Genomic DNA, 14214 nt, shown 5'->3' on the forward strand with positions numbered 1-14214 from the left:
GTCTTAATAAACCCCAACTATAGGCTCAGGCCATCGCAATCTCTGAAAACAATATTGGGAGCACACTAACTTCTCCTTACTTATGGTCAAATTCTAACCATAGTAAGCCATTTCATAGGCTTCCGTGTGTCTCTCTAGAGGCTCTTCCTGATGGGCCTGGTGACATCTGATGTGCAACAAACCAGCCAGTACTACCACTTATACCTTTACTTATGGCTAGCCTGCCCTCTTTAGATTGGTAAAGATCCTGTTTAACTTTGGCTGGACATACCTTATTCTTGTATGTAAATATTCCGCTTGTAAAATTATTCCGTTTAAACTGGAACAACATTCCAGAAAAAGAAAAAAAAGAAAAGCAAGCCTGTGACCACAGATGCATTAGAGTTGTAATTATATATGTTTATAGTTGGAATTATATTTATTTTATATATTTATATTTATTTTATATAATTTTCCAAAGTTAAGCCATGAAAAATTAATTCTGAAGGATATTCAATTAAAAAGGTGTATGTGTAGGAGTGGAATGGAGATTCCTAATCAAAATTAAGAATCCTATTATCTCCTCCTCCTGGAGTTGTGTAATATGTGGTACAACAAAGAAATGGTTTACCTTTGCTTAAACCAGTATTTTACAGCCTTACCTAACTGCTAAACTCATTTTTCCATATTACATTATATTTTTGACTGTCAATATAATAGCAGTTTTAAAATTTGTGATACTTATGAAGCTATTGTCCACATAAATAGTGCACTGTGTTGACTTTGCATGATGATTATGATCTATTATATGTCTTCTCTGTTTGTCCTCTCATGGCACACTTCTTTCTGTATTGAATGTAATGTAGACACTAAATTAGTTGAGCCAAATTTTTTCTGAAACTAATCTTTATGCCACAAGCACCAGTTTAACAGATCTATAATGACAAGAACTTCTGAAAAGTAGTATCTTACCCATAATAAGCCTAGATATTCTAGTCAGTGCCATAAATGACTTTGTAGGACTCTCTGGAAATTTTTATTTTTTCTCTTGATTGAGAAAGAGAATTAAAAAAATTTTTTTTGAATAGTCATACCTTTGACTTAAAATTATATCATCCGTGGTAATGGAAAGCAGTGAAAGAATCAGAAGTTTGCTTTAAGTATTCATTCCAGCCCACTCTTCTACCAAAGCTTTCATCAGGTTTGTAGGTAAGTGTGTTAGAATTAGATTCAACCACCAATGAGAGAAAAACTCCTAATGACTATGCTTAAAAATATATAGTTTATTTCTCTTTGATGCAAGTAAAGTGTTAGAGGTGAGTAGTCCATGCTGTTAGGGTAGATCTACTCCTTAGATTCCTAAGAGATGGTAATACCTAGCTTACTGCTTTGCAGTCCCTATGGACATGCATTTTACTTCATGGTTGAAAATGGGGCAACAGCCATTACATCCCATGTCAAGCAGTAGGGAAGGGAAAAAGAATGCCACTTTCCCTGAAGGATACTTTCTAGAAGATGCATTTTTAGCCTTACTTCCTATTATTCAGAACTTAATCATATGATATACTTATAGCATGAAAAGCTGGGAAACATAGTTTTTATTGTGGGCAGCCATGTGCTCAAGTAAAATTCAGAATAAAAGTAAATAACTTTAACTAAGTTATTGTATTAACTTTTGTATTAACTTTTTAAATTATTGTATTAACTTTAACTAAGTTATTGTAACTGAGTTGTGTATTTCTTTTCTACCCAATTAGTCCTAGGGAGAGGTAAAAAATAATTAAATGACCCATTGATAAGCCAAGAGAAAGAGAAGTAAAGAACATATATAATACCCTAAATACCCTAACTTGGTAATTAGCCTCTAGGTCTGTGCTATCCAATCTAGTAGGTAACAGCCACGTGTGGCTATTGAACACTTGAAATGTAGGTGGTCCAAACTGAGATGTGATATAAATATAACATATATACCAGATTTTGAAGACTTAATACCAAAAAACTAACATCTCAATATTGATTTTATTCATAACATGTGGAAATGATAGTGTTATACATAAACAAAATATATTATTAAAAATAACATTTTTTTTTAAAGTGACTGAGTTAAAATTCCATATGTGATTTGTGTCATATAGTGCTGCTTGAGGTAATTGAAAATTGGCTAAATTAAAGAATCATAAGACCTAGCTTTTCTTAAGTTTCCTACCAATTGTGTGATCCTGGTCATGTTACCTAACTTTTCCTCTGTAACCTGTGTCATTTTTTTTAGTTAGATAATTGAGAATAAATGTGTCTAATCTTTTAGGATAAAAAATTCTATGTAATTTCTATAATTCCAAAGGGCTTATAATTAGTAAGGGCGGGGCCCCCCGCCCTTACTAATTTTTAGGCCCCCCGCCCTAACTAGGTTGCCTTCAGTCCAATAACAAATATTTGATTTTATTCTTATTTTCCCAGCCCTGAATTTCTTTGCGCCTGATGGGTGTAATTGTACTGTGAAAATTTCACAAAAAAAACTTTTGAAGGAATTTTGCACTGTATACTATGCTGGTAGAGAGTTAGTTCATATGACACTGAAATTGCCCTGGTACAAATTCAGCACACTCAGAATAATGGGTTTCAGAATGTTTTTGTTTTTGTTTTTGCTAAGGAAGCTAATTGGCAGCTCTAATTCTCAAGCCTGTAATTTTATGTTCAAGTATACTCACTTAAGTGGTTGGTGATATTCTCCTATACCTGTTTCTCATGGACTTCTGCTTGATTCTACCATACACAGAAGACCAGAACCTTAGAAATTATTATCACTATATCTAATAAGCCTTTGGTTTTGACTCAAAAATATAGCCCCAAAAGTGTCAGATTTCTCCAACCTCTACTGCCTAATCCAAGCCTGTCATCTCTTTTCTAAACTATTGCAGGCATCTTCAGTGGGCTTCCTCCTCCGTTCTTACCTACCATAGGCCATCTTCCAGGCAGAGCCAGCGGTGTTTTTGTTTTAATGTAAATAGTATTATGTCACTCTTTTGCTTAAAACTCTCCACTGACTTCCTTAGTACTTGAAATGAAAATCCAACTTTCTCATGGCCTAAGTGGTCCAGCCCTTGCATAATACTCTGCTTTCATAGCCTGTCCTCCCCCTCACCACCCTTGGGCCATGTGGATCTCATTTCTGTTCCTTGTGTGTGCCAAGCTTGCTCCTGGAGATCCCAACAACTACCATCCCCTCCCTCAACTCCTGACACTGCGATCACTCTCACATCACCCTATTTTACTATTTTTGCACCATTTATTACTCTTTGAATTTATTTCGCTTGTTTATTAGTCTGTCTTTCTCAAAAATGTGGGCAACATGACTGTTTCTCGGTGTACTGCTATTCCTAGTATCTGGAGTGGTACTGGCACACAGTAGGTACATAAATATTTGTTGAAAATAGGAATAAACAAATGAACAAAAGGAAATAACTATTGTAAATGTTTAGTATTTTGTTTCCTTTTGATTTCTGGTGGTAATTATGATACCTGATTATAACAAAGTCAAATGAACCTCTTAAAAGAACCCATTTAAAGAAACATTATTAAAGCATATAAAGCCCAAGAACTGAAATGTTTAATCCTTGATTAACAGAGGCTTATCCTATAATCATGAGATAAGTATTGGGTACCCTCACTAACTGACAGTGATTAACATGTTATAATCTAAATTATCCTCATGTTGTATGTTCAGTCTGCAAATGCCACATTTATCCCAAAACTAGTATCTTTATTAGAACTATCAGCATTTCCACATAGTGTTTTAGAACCAGGTACACAACACCTCTATCAGGTAGATCTTACATGCCTACCAAAGTATATTAATCATATATAAAATACAAAATATTAGCCTCTGTCAGTGAGTAGCAGCAGTAAGGTTGATAATCCTCAAATTCTTCATGAGAGACTAAGGACTTCAGACTGCTTTGAGATTTAATTCATTGATATCTTATGTCTGGAGTTCTGTTAAATGGATTTTTAAGTAAGTGATTATTTACTCTTACTGTTTTATGAAGCAGTACCAGATTTATGAGATGAGTGGGCAGATCTGTATTAATAAGAGTTTGAGTATGTTTACATGGAAGCAAACAATAGGAGATTATTAAGAATGTTCTAACTTACTCTAAACAGTTTGCATTTCTGAGTATAACATGTAAAAGATTGAAATTGTTTGATTTCCAGATTGAAGACTATGACGTGATAGCTAGCATGATAGGAGCCAAGTGTAAAAAACTCCGGACACTAGATCTATGGAGATGTAAGAATATTACCGAGAATGGAATAGCAGAACTGGCTTCTGGTTGTCAACTTCTGGAGGAACTTGACCTTGGCTGGTGCCCCACTCTGCAGAGTAGCACGGGGTGCTTCGCCAGACTGGCACGCCAGCTCCCAAACTTGCAAAAACTCTTTCTTACAGCTAACAGGTCTGTGTGTGACACAGACATTGAAGAACTGGCATCTAATTGTACCAGATTGCAGCAGCTGGACATATTAGGTAAGGATACAATATACAAATTGACATAGAAGCTAATTTCAGACTCTTTGTAAGGCAAAAAAAATTCTTGGATAAAATAAAAATTTTGTCCTGAGACTGCTTGGTTTGATAGGAAATACAAGATAGATCAATTAATGTGGGGAATAATTATATATTTACTTAAGTAACAGTGAGAATAACAACAGAATTGTATAGTTGAACCTATTAAAAGCTTTAAATAACCATTAATTGTTAGTCTAGTTAGAAAAATGAGAATTTCCATGAGCCGTTTCTTCATTTTTATTAAGGACAGAAAATAAGAAATGAATCTATTTGCTGTTTGTGTAATGAATTCAAGTTAGATATTTTCCAAATAAGCTTCTTTAAAATTTAAATTCTTGATTAAGGAATATTGTGAAATTTTCATCCCTGATAATTCTAGTTTTTAGGAATAGTCCTTTCCCTGGCAAATCCATTGAAAATCTTTTCCAGCTCTGGGATGCCTTGTGTCCTTACCATAAAATGTGATTTTGTTACTTCTTACTTTAGCCAGGGTTGCTACCAGGGCCACAGTTATCATGGCCCACACAGTTGTTACTTTGTGAACTCACATTGCACTTGCACATTTCACATCAAATGCATTGTGAAAATCATTTGGAACTGGGGTGACAGAAACAGGAAAGTCTGAAGGAGCTGATTTAAAGGGGTAGGAGGTAGGAATGAAGATGGTGGGTAGGGCATTTACAAGATTCAGGTCCCAGATGCCAAACTGGTGGGGAAATTCAGTTTTTATTTTTTTAACAAGACCATTTCAATATACAGTCTTTTGTTTTTTTAAAAAATACTTTTAATTTTTGTAGGGTCAATGTTATACTTAAGATGTTTTGTTTGGTTTTGTTTTTTTTTAAACAGGAACAAGAATGGTAAGTCCAGCATCCTTAAGAAAACTCCTGGAATCTTGTAAAGATCTCTCCTTACTTGATGTGTCCTTCTGTTCACAGATTGATAACAGAGCTGTGCTAGAACTAAATGCAAGCTTTCCAAAAGTGTTCATAAAAAAAAGCTTTACTCAGTGACTTGATATATATTCTGTAGTAAGTTAATGTGCTTTTGTAGGGTTTTATTTTGGGGTTGGTTTTGTTTTTTGTTTTGTTTAGTTTTTATAATGGTAAGAATTAAGACATTTGTAGATTTAAAAATATGAAATTGTGCATTAAATCAAGTAAAAATGTACACAAATGTTTTCACAAAATGTTGCAAGCACTTTTCTTCAAGAATATGTGAATGGATGAAATTATTTTTACCTTATGTTAATCAGTGATATGCTTTAACCAATAATTATATTATTAATAAAAGAATAACATGGAAACATGTTAACTTATTTTTAAATGAATACTTTGAGCAATACAGTATCATGATATTTATGTAAAAAATAAAGTTAATTTTTCACACCTCCATGTAAGAATGCCTTATTAAGCCTATTACCTGGGAAATATTTTGTTTGTATGAACAAAATTGTCAGAGCTAGTTAGAGAAAGAGACTTGTTTTTTTCATCCGTTAAGTTTATTTTTTCAAGCCGATATATAAACTCTTCAGCTGGAAAATGTGTAGTTTTTCTAGCCAGGTGGTGGCATGTGCCTGTAGTCCCAGTTACTAGGAAGGCCAAGGCAGGAGGTTTGCTTGAGACCAGGGGTTGGATGCTATTGTAGTGTGCAATGATTGTGCCTGTGAACAGCCACTGCACTCCAACCTAGGCAACATAGTGAGACCTCATCTCTTAAAAAAAAAAAAGAATTATAGTTTTTTCCACTTTTCTTCTAATATATTTATCTATTTCACTACTGGATAATACCAATATAAAAATATGGACATAATGAAGAACAAGAGGTAAACTACTAAATGAAATAATCTTTCCAGCTGTTAAGCAGATGCCTTTTTAAAAATTTGCCACAGGGAAAAGTTTAAGGCTTCTGAATTGTGTGTGGATTTTATTTATATTTTGTCCTGTGCTCCAGCACCTTAAATATTAGAAATCAACTACAGTGTGGGGGCATTGCGGGGGGGAAAGATAATAAACATTGTTTTGTTAAATTATGAATTGACTTTGTTCTACTAAGAAAGTAGATATTTTGTGTCATAAAAAGGCAGGGCTGCTTTGAATAGAAAACTAATATTAACTGTGTAGTGTAACAAAATTCATTTTTCGATTCAAGGCAAAATTTATATTCCAACATGCAGATGTGCTAGAGTGATCTTGTAGAACTGTACTGTCCATTACAGTAACCACTAGTCATATGTGGCTATATTTTATTTAATTTTAATTAAATTTAAGTAAAAATTTACTTTTTCAGTTGGACTAGCCACATTTTAAATGTTCAGTAGTCACATGAGGCTGTTGGTAATTATGTTGACAACATAGATATAGAACATTTCCATCACTGCAGAAAGTTTTATTGGCTAACACTACTCTAACATTTCTTCTGTTATAGGATTTATTTATTTAAGAAAAAATACATTTCATTTAAAAATTAGCGCAGTTAATATCTCTGGACAGTTTTCAAGGGTATTCTCAATAGTACATATGTGAGAGCACCTTTTCCCCCAAAGTTCTTAAGCTAGTAAGTTTATACATAAGGCAAGTAGTAGGCATATTTATTGAATGAATAAGAATACAGTATATTATTAAGTCATATGTCAAATTTTTAAAGTGTAAATGTTATAAATTATTACTAGTGGTGCTGTGTTTATTCTTTTATAGAATGTAAATAATGTAATATTGTGGTATGTAACATGTTAAAGGATTAATACAATCTCTTCTACATTAAAAAAATGTGTGTGAGAATTGCTGTCCTGGTCATATACATAGTGTGCCCCACCCAGTCTTCTATTTGATCAAAGAAGGTAAGGGGCAGTTGGAAAAGGATTTTGTTGTCCTCTGTTGTTATCTTCATGCACTAGGATTTTCTTTTCATCCACAAATGTACATAAACATTTTAAGTATTTTATTCAGTGGACCTTTGGAGGGAGGAGATGCATTGTTTGACTACCAACTATGTGAATTCATACTTTTATCTTAAACTAACAGCTAACATTAGGATGATGTTTACTTTATTCCAGGCACTATTTCGCAACAACTCCATAAAATATATGCCATTACTTACCCATATTTACTGATGAGGAAATTGAGACAACCAAAGATTGAAAAATTTATTAATGATTATATAGCTGTTAGTGCAGAGCCATCATACAAACCCAGGCCATCTAGCTTAGAGGCAGTGCATTCAACCTATGCTTTAAGTGTCCAGAGTGGCTTCTGGTTCTACAGCAGAAGTCAGGAAACTTTTTCTGTAAAGAGCTGGATATTTTAGGCTTCATGGGCTAAGAGGCAAAACTCAGATTATTATGTAGGTACTTAAATAACCAGAGAAAAAAAAATTTGCACAGAAATTTTACTGGCAAAATTCAAAATGATAATAACAGAACTTTTTTTATAATACGGTTTTACTAATGAGAAGAATTAAATACTTTGGGAGAGGACATTTCACTTAATTGGGGCTCAAAGTTAGTGTTTCCTATCATCAAAATTGATTATAAGTCTTTATCTGTTAATGCTGATCTGTAATAAGATTTTACATATTTCACCTTTGAAAATGCCTTTTTGTACAGATAGTTATTGCCAAGAATATTAATCCATAAGATTATGATTTTCAGTGGTCATGTTCATCACTGGTCATGTTTATTAGCATTGATAAAATTCTGTTAGTTTATTTCTTTTCTTGATATTTTCTTTTTAGCATATTTGCAGATTAATCACTTAAGATTGAACGTTAGGTGAAAGCCCCTCAATTGCACAGTTAAATGAATTTTGAAAAATGTAAATTTCCTTTGCACTTGCATCAAAATTCAAATACTGCTGGAACTGTAGCATGAGTTACAAATTTGTGTGAGAATGGAGATCCTGCTTCTTTGTCTTACTTTTTGATAACATAGGAAGTATATAAAGTAGTTTATCATTACTTGTGATTCAGTGTTAATTGTCATCAAAATGACTTAAGTATGTTTCGCATATAAACACTTCTCTTGTCTTGTAATTTTTGGTTGAATTCATTACAAAACATTATCAAGTCTGCAGCAAAAGCCAAATTCCAAAGCCATTCAGTGTTCCATAATAGTGGTTAAGGATATTTCTTCTTATTTAGAAAAATTCCAGTATCATCCCTGAACTCAAAAACTAACAATAGAGCTAACAGTGCTGTGCCAACGAACTGCCATGTGGTAAGGCAAACCAGAATATTCATCTTCTGTATCAGACAAGAGATAATGGAACTGTTGATGGTTAAATCTATGACTTAAATTTTTGTGTAATTATTTATCTTTTAGCATTTTGCTAAGGTAAATTATCTTCCCAGAGGCTAGTAATAATGATATGTTCTTGACCCTGTTTGGGAACATAATTAAATGATCATCTCAATGTAAATTGCTCTGAATTAAGATCTTAAAAATACACAATGTAGACAATATTCAGGTGCTTGGTTTTGAGCTAATATGTAACAAAGAAAAACTGATTTCTTTGTGAAATTACTTTTATTTTTTGATGTTTCCTAGGAATGAACTAACAACTAAAAACTCATATTTGCAAGTGTAGTAATGCTAAGAAGAGTCAGTAAAAATTACATTTGGCTATCATGTATATTAATAATGAATGTTTGGCTTTTCATTTTTTATTTTCAGGCATTAAAAGATGCCTGTTACTTACAGAGTAATTTTCATTTCCAAAGCCATTTATCACACATTTATCAGTGTTACATCTAGTTTTCTCCATTTAGCACATTTGATATTTATACTTCAGAGAAACTTTTCTTTTTAACTACACTGAAAATCTTGTCACTGACCATTAACTGCTAATCATCACCTCATTTGCCTATTGACAATATACTGCTAAAAACCTAGGCTTCAAGTATAAAACCATAGCTGTTAGACTAGTTTTTGGCAATAGCTAACATTCTGTTGAGTCATTTGCTTTAATCAGAGATCATGATTTATTATATATGTTTTATAAATGTGGATAGAGTCCAAGATTTTTTCTTTGGCACAGCAGAAAGTGTGCCTAAGATTTTTGCCTCTAAGTCTAAATTTTTGGCTTAAATTTTTGTACATATGAATACTATTAATGGTGTATTTGACTACATTTTCAATGGAAAAAGGTAGTTTTGTGGAAATCGATATTTTGAGAGAGGTTCTTATGTATTTGGTAAAGCAATACAAATTAGTGAAGTCTTAGTTACAAAAATTTGAAGGAAAAATTTAAAAGCAAAATAGTCATATGATCAGGTAAGTTGACTACACCAAAGATTTAACAGGTATTTGTTACAAATGAAGATCTGTACAGACAACTAACGTGTTTTAAATTTTATTTACATAAAAATGCTGTTCAATGTCTTATGCTTTGTGTTGTTTGTATTAGTCTGTACTTTAGAGAATAATAAGAAAAGCTTGAATATCTCATTAGCTCACTTTCAAAAGTGATCATTTCAGGACACTGCTGAATATAATGGAAGTTTTCAGTAAATAGGTTTGTGTCACAGCTCCTATGCAATTAGATGAGGATAAGCCTGGAAGATCTACATGCAGAACAATAACAGTCCATTCACACACTATGAAATGATATCAGCTTGGATGCATTTTAAACCCTAAAATTACATGAGTCTGCCATTAAACTATAAACTGAGTTCACACTGTTATTTATTATACTTCTTTCTACCTTCTCAGTAACTCCTCCAAAGTAAGATTTATTTACTTAAAAGTTTGTTTGGTTTGTTACTTAAAACATCAAAGTTTAATACAGAGTTTTCCACCTTTTACTTACAGAGTATCATGTATTTGCTTTCTGTAGAAACTAATCTCTTCATTACTGTAGTTCTTAAGTTGTTCCACAGTTCTTAGTCATGCTCAAACTACTTGTAAGCTAGGATGGAATGAAGGACATGAGATAAGACATTCATCCATCTATTTAGTGTGTGTGTGTATTAAATATGAAATGTCCAATTTTGAATCAAAAGTGGTTTATTATATCTCAAGAAGCAGTAAAGCAGTACAGTTAATCAAAGTATGCACCTACACTCTCAACACAGTTTTGCCATCTCAACATAGCTTGTTTATGCCGGCAGCCAAGAAGCCTAGAGAGTTGAGTGGCAATGAAATCGTGTAAGGTATTTTCCACAGCTTGTTGAGAATTGAATGTTTTCTTGCAAGAAGTGGTGTCAAGCCTGGAAGGAGTGGTAGTCAGTTGGTGCAGGGTCTGGTGAATACTGGTGAATATGGTGGATGACGGTTTGCGAGTCCAGCCTCTGGAGTTTGAGCAGTGTTGTTTATGCAACATGAGGTCAAGCAGTGTTTTGGAAGAGGATTGGCTTGTTTCTATTGACCAGCCTCAGTGGCTTAATCACAAGCATCCTCATCATTTCGTCCAATTGGTTGCAGTAAACATCCACTGTAATGGATTGACCAGGCTTCATGAATCTGTAGTGGATAATACCAGCACTGGACCACCAAACAGACATCATTAGCTTTTTTTGATGAATGTTCGGTTTTGGACTGTTTTGGCACTCATCTTTGTCCAATATGAAATCAGACATTTCATACTTAATAACCAATTTCCTTAAGTACTAAGCTTGACAGTTGATATTTCTGACATTTCACTTTGACGCTTCATTTAATTTTTATTGTTCATTCTTTCAAATGCGTGTTTTGGCTTGTGATTATCTTTCAAATTTTTTTCAGAGCAATTTTTGTGAAACCATGGATAAGTCAAAAATTCATGTTATTTTTTAATATGAGTTCCATCATAGAACCAGTGCAGCCCAGACAGCTGTGTGTATAGCTAGATAGATAGATACTGTGTTTCCCCAAAAATAAGACCTACCCATAAAATAAGCCCTAGCAGGATTTCTAAGCCTTTGCATGATATAAGTCCTACCCCAAAACTAAGACCTAGTGAAGGGCGTGGCTACGCAGCATATCTGCACAACCCATGCATTTCATCGCAGAGCAGTAAAGAAGACGAGCAGCCCTTCTCATCTGCCCCATCGTGACAGCTACTATCCCAGAGGTGACTGGAAAGGTGCAGGCAGCCCCACCAACAAGGTGAGCTCCCCCTGTCAGGTCCCGGACCTCCTATGCATGCTGCAAGCTGAGGCTTTGAGGGGAAAATAACACATCCCCAGAAAATAAGCCCTTGGGTGTCATCTTGAGGAAAAATAAATATAAGACCCTGTCTTATTTTCGGGGAAACACTACACACACACACACACACACACACACACACACATACACACACAACAAAAATATATTGATAGCTTTGTGCAAGGCACAGATTGAGGTAGGGTTGCTGGCTATTTAAAATGCATATAAAGGACCACAAAGCAATTTTTAAAATGGTTATGTGTCTAGAAAAAATTCTGTGGTAAAATAATCATGGGGTACAGTGGGTTAAACAAAGGTAGGTTTCTTTTTTTTAATGAAAAATAAGTTTAAAATATTAAGGGGGTACAAATACTTTTGTTTACATGGATTGCTTTTGTAATGCTTGAGTCAGGGTTAAAAGTGTGCCTGTCATCCAGATAGTGTTCATTGTATCCATTAGGTAGATTGTTGCCCATTTCCTCTTCCCCCCCCTCCCCTGCTTGATTTCCTCCCCTATTTTATTTCCCTCTATGCACATGTATGCTCGTCAGGAATAGGCAGGTTTCTTTACTGCTCAACTTTGGGGCCCTTAGAATACTAATGGACACTGTGAAGGCCAGGTGAGTTAGGGTTAGTAATGTTTCCCTATCTTTTATGGAATACCCATCAATATCTCTTGAAAACTTGAGTTTTTCAGAGCACAAGGAAATGCTTTGGGAAATGCCACTAAGCAGCATTATATATACATTATAAAAGGTATATGTACCTTTTATATATAGAAGTTTTACATACAGTAATGTTATTATTTTTCTCTTAGTAATTAACAAATGCTTTGTGGGGAAATACTTCGAGATAATGCAAATATCCTGTTTCTCACCATAATAAATACTAATTTTAGCATCTAAAAAATAAAAAATATATGAAACATTAAAAAAAGTTACTAGGGTAACTTTTAACATAATTTGCTAAATATTATACATTGTAATTTGTTTCTAAAAAAGTATTTTTTATTGTTTAACTAGATTTGAAAGTTGAGTAATACTTTGGTAATGTGATTTAAAAAATTTTTTTGAGCCTGATTACTTTTTATTTTGACCCATAATTTCTAAGTTCAGTTTTTATTCATGTATTAGATTTTTAAAATATGCATTTACTTTTGATATCCTAAAAATCTGTGAAATATGAATCATAGTTAATAATTGGCAATACCTAAAGGAACTGCTGTACCAACTGATGGTTTTATTATTTGAATGTAGCATTTCACAGTTTGCTTTAATTAATATTTATATGTTGTGCTATTCCATAAACTATTTTAATCATCTATTGTATCGAAATAGAAATAAGTAGGAATTTTAGATTAACTTCTGATTAGTGACTATTTAAAAATGTTTAATATATAATATGTTTTTTAAAAAAGTATAGTAACAGTTCACTATTAGCATCTGTTTTACTAACGTCCAAGAATGAGGGAAAGGGATAATTTATTATAAGAATAATTTATTCTCAAATAGATACTTTTTACATTGAACTCTATTATATGCATAGTACATACACACAATACTTATTTCAGTCTCTTCAGTAGGTATGTGTGAAATTTATTTTATTAAACTTTTTTTAGTGGAAAGTTATTTTTCTGCAATGCTTTCTACAGAATATAAATTGCTGCTAAGATTACAACAAAGGCCGGAGAACTGTTAATGCTAAGATAAATTCTGACACACCATTGTTCTTACTTGAGATATTTTTGCTGACAGATACCCCAAATAAAAATTTCAAAGCCCTGATAACTTTGTTTAAAAGTCCTAAAAATAATTCCATCCAGTAAAACCCAAACCAAGAATTAACTGGTCCTTATTATCAGAAATACTTGTAAAATTGAAAGACCATACAATTTGTGTATCTAACATATGTTATCATCACTGTAGGCAGAGTGTGTCTGGCCATGTGCATCTACACAGAAAGGAGAAACACTATTTAGACTGTGTTAGAGGACTCTTCTGTCTCTGTCTTTCAAAATGTTTTCGGCTTTTCCATCTATACTCACTCTTTGCAAAATCAGGAGTCTCATTTTCTGTTCTAGGTGCATCCGTTTTACCAGGGCCGAGAGTATGAACTGAAAGTGCTCTGGGAGCATCAGCAGGCCACCACCTTCCTCAGTGCCTTCAGCTCTTCTAAGCATTTGTGGCAAGCTACTAGCTCCAGTTTTAATTTTGCAGCCTCAAATCACCCCTCATAAAACAAACTGGGCTATTTTAAAATTTGTTAAATATTAAAATACCTAATTGTTAAAGAAGGTGAATTTCTTAAGCCTGGTGGTACGCTGATAAACCACCAACTCTTGGGAGGAAAAAAAAAGCCCCAATTTGTAGGGCTTTCCAATTTTTGTCATGTAAATGCCCTCATCTTGGCTGATTTTAAGCTACTGATGTGAAGTCACTTAATGCCAAGTAGGGATGAGATGCACACACTTTGTTCTTTTGAGTTGATATGAACTAGCTCCAGGTCCCCACAACCAGATGAAGTTATTAAACATCAATCTCATAATTTC

At 33.6% G+C, this 14214-nt stretch overlaps 1 protein-coding gene across 2 annotated transcripts in view; it reads left to right on the forward strand.

Annotated features, from left to right (window-relative positions):
- Positions 1-6278, forward strand: part of FBXL4 (F-box and leucine rich repeat protein 4) — a 67152-nt gene extending 60874 nt beyond the window's left edge. For both annotated transcript variants that reach the window (XM_012769417.3, XM_012769419.3), the window contains exons 8-9: positions 4192-4504; positions 5396-6278. In XM_012769417.3, the coding sequence (XP_012624871.1) occupies positions 4192-4504; positions 5396-5559 (477 nt within the window). In that variant the 3' untranslated portion in view covers positions 5560-6278. The remainder of the gene's footprint in view (positions 1-4191; positions 4505-5395) is intronic.
- Positions 6279-14214: the final 7936 nt, after the last annotated feature.

This window comes from Microcebus murinus, chromosome 5, assembly GCF_040939455.1.
Source record: "Microcebus murinus isolate Inina chromosome 5, M.murinus_Inina_mat1.0, whole genome shotgun sequence".
Taxonomy (NCBI): Eukaryota; Metazoa; Chordata; class Mammalia; order Primates; family Cheirogaleidae; genus Microcebus; species Microcebus murinus.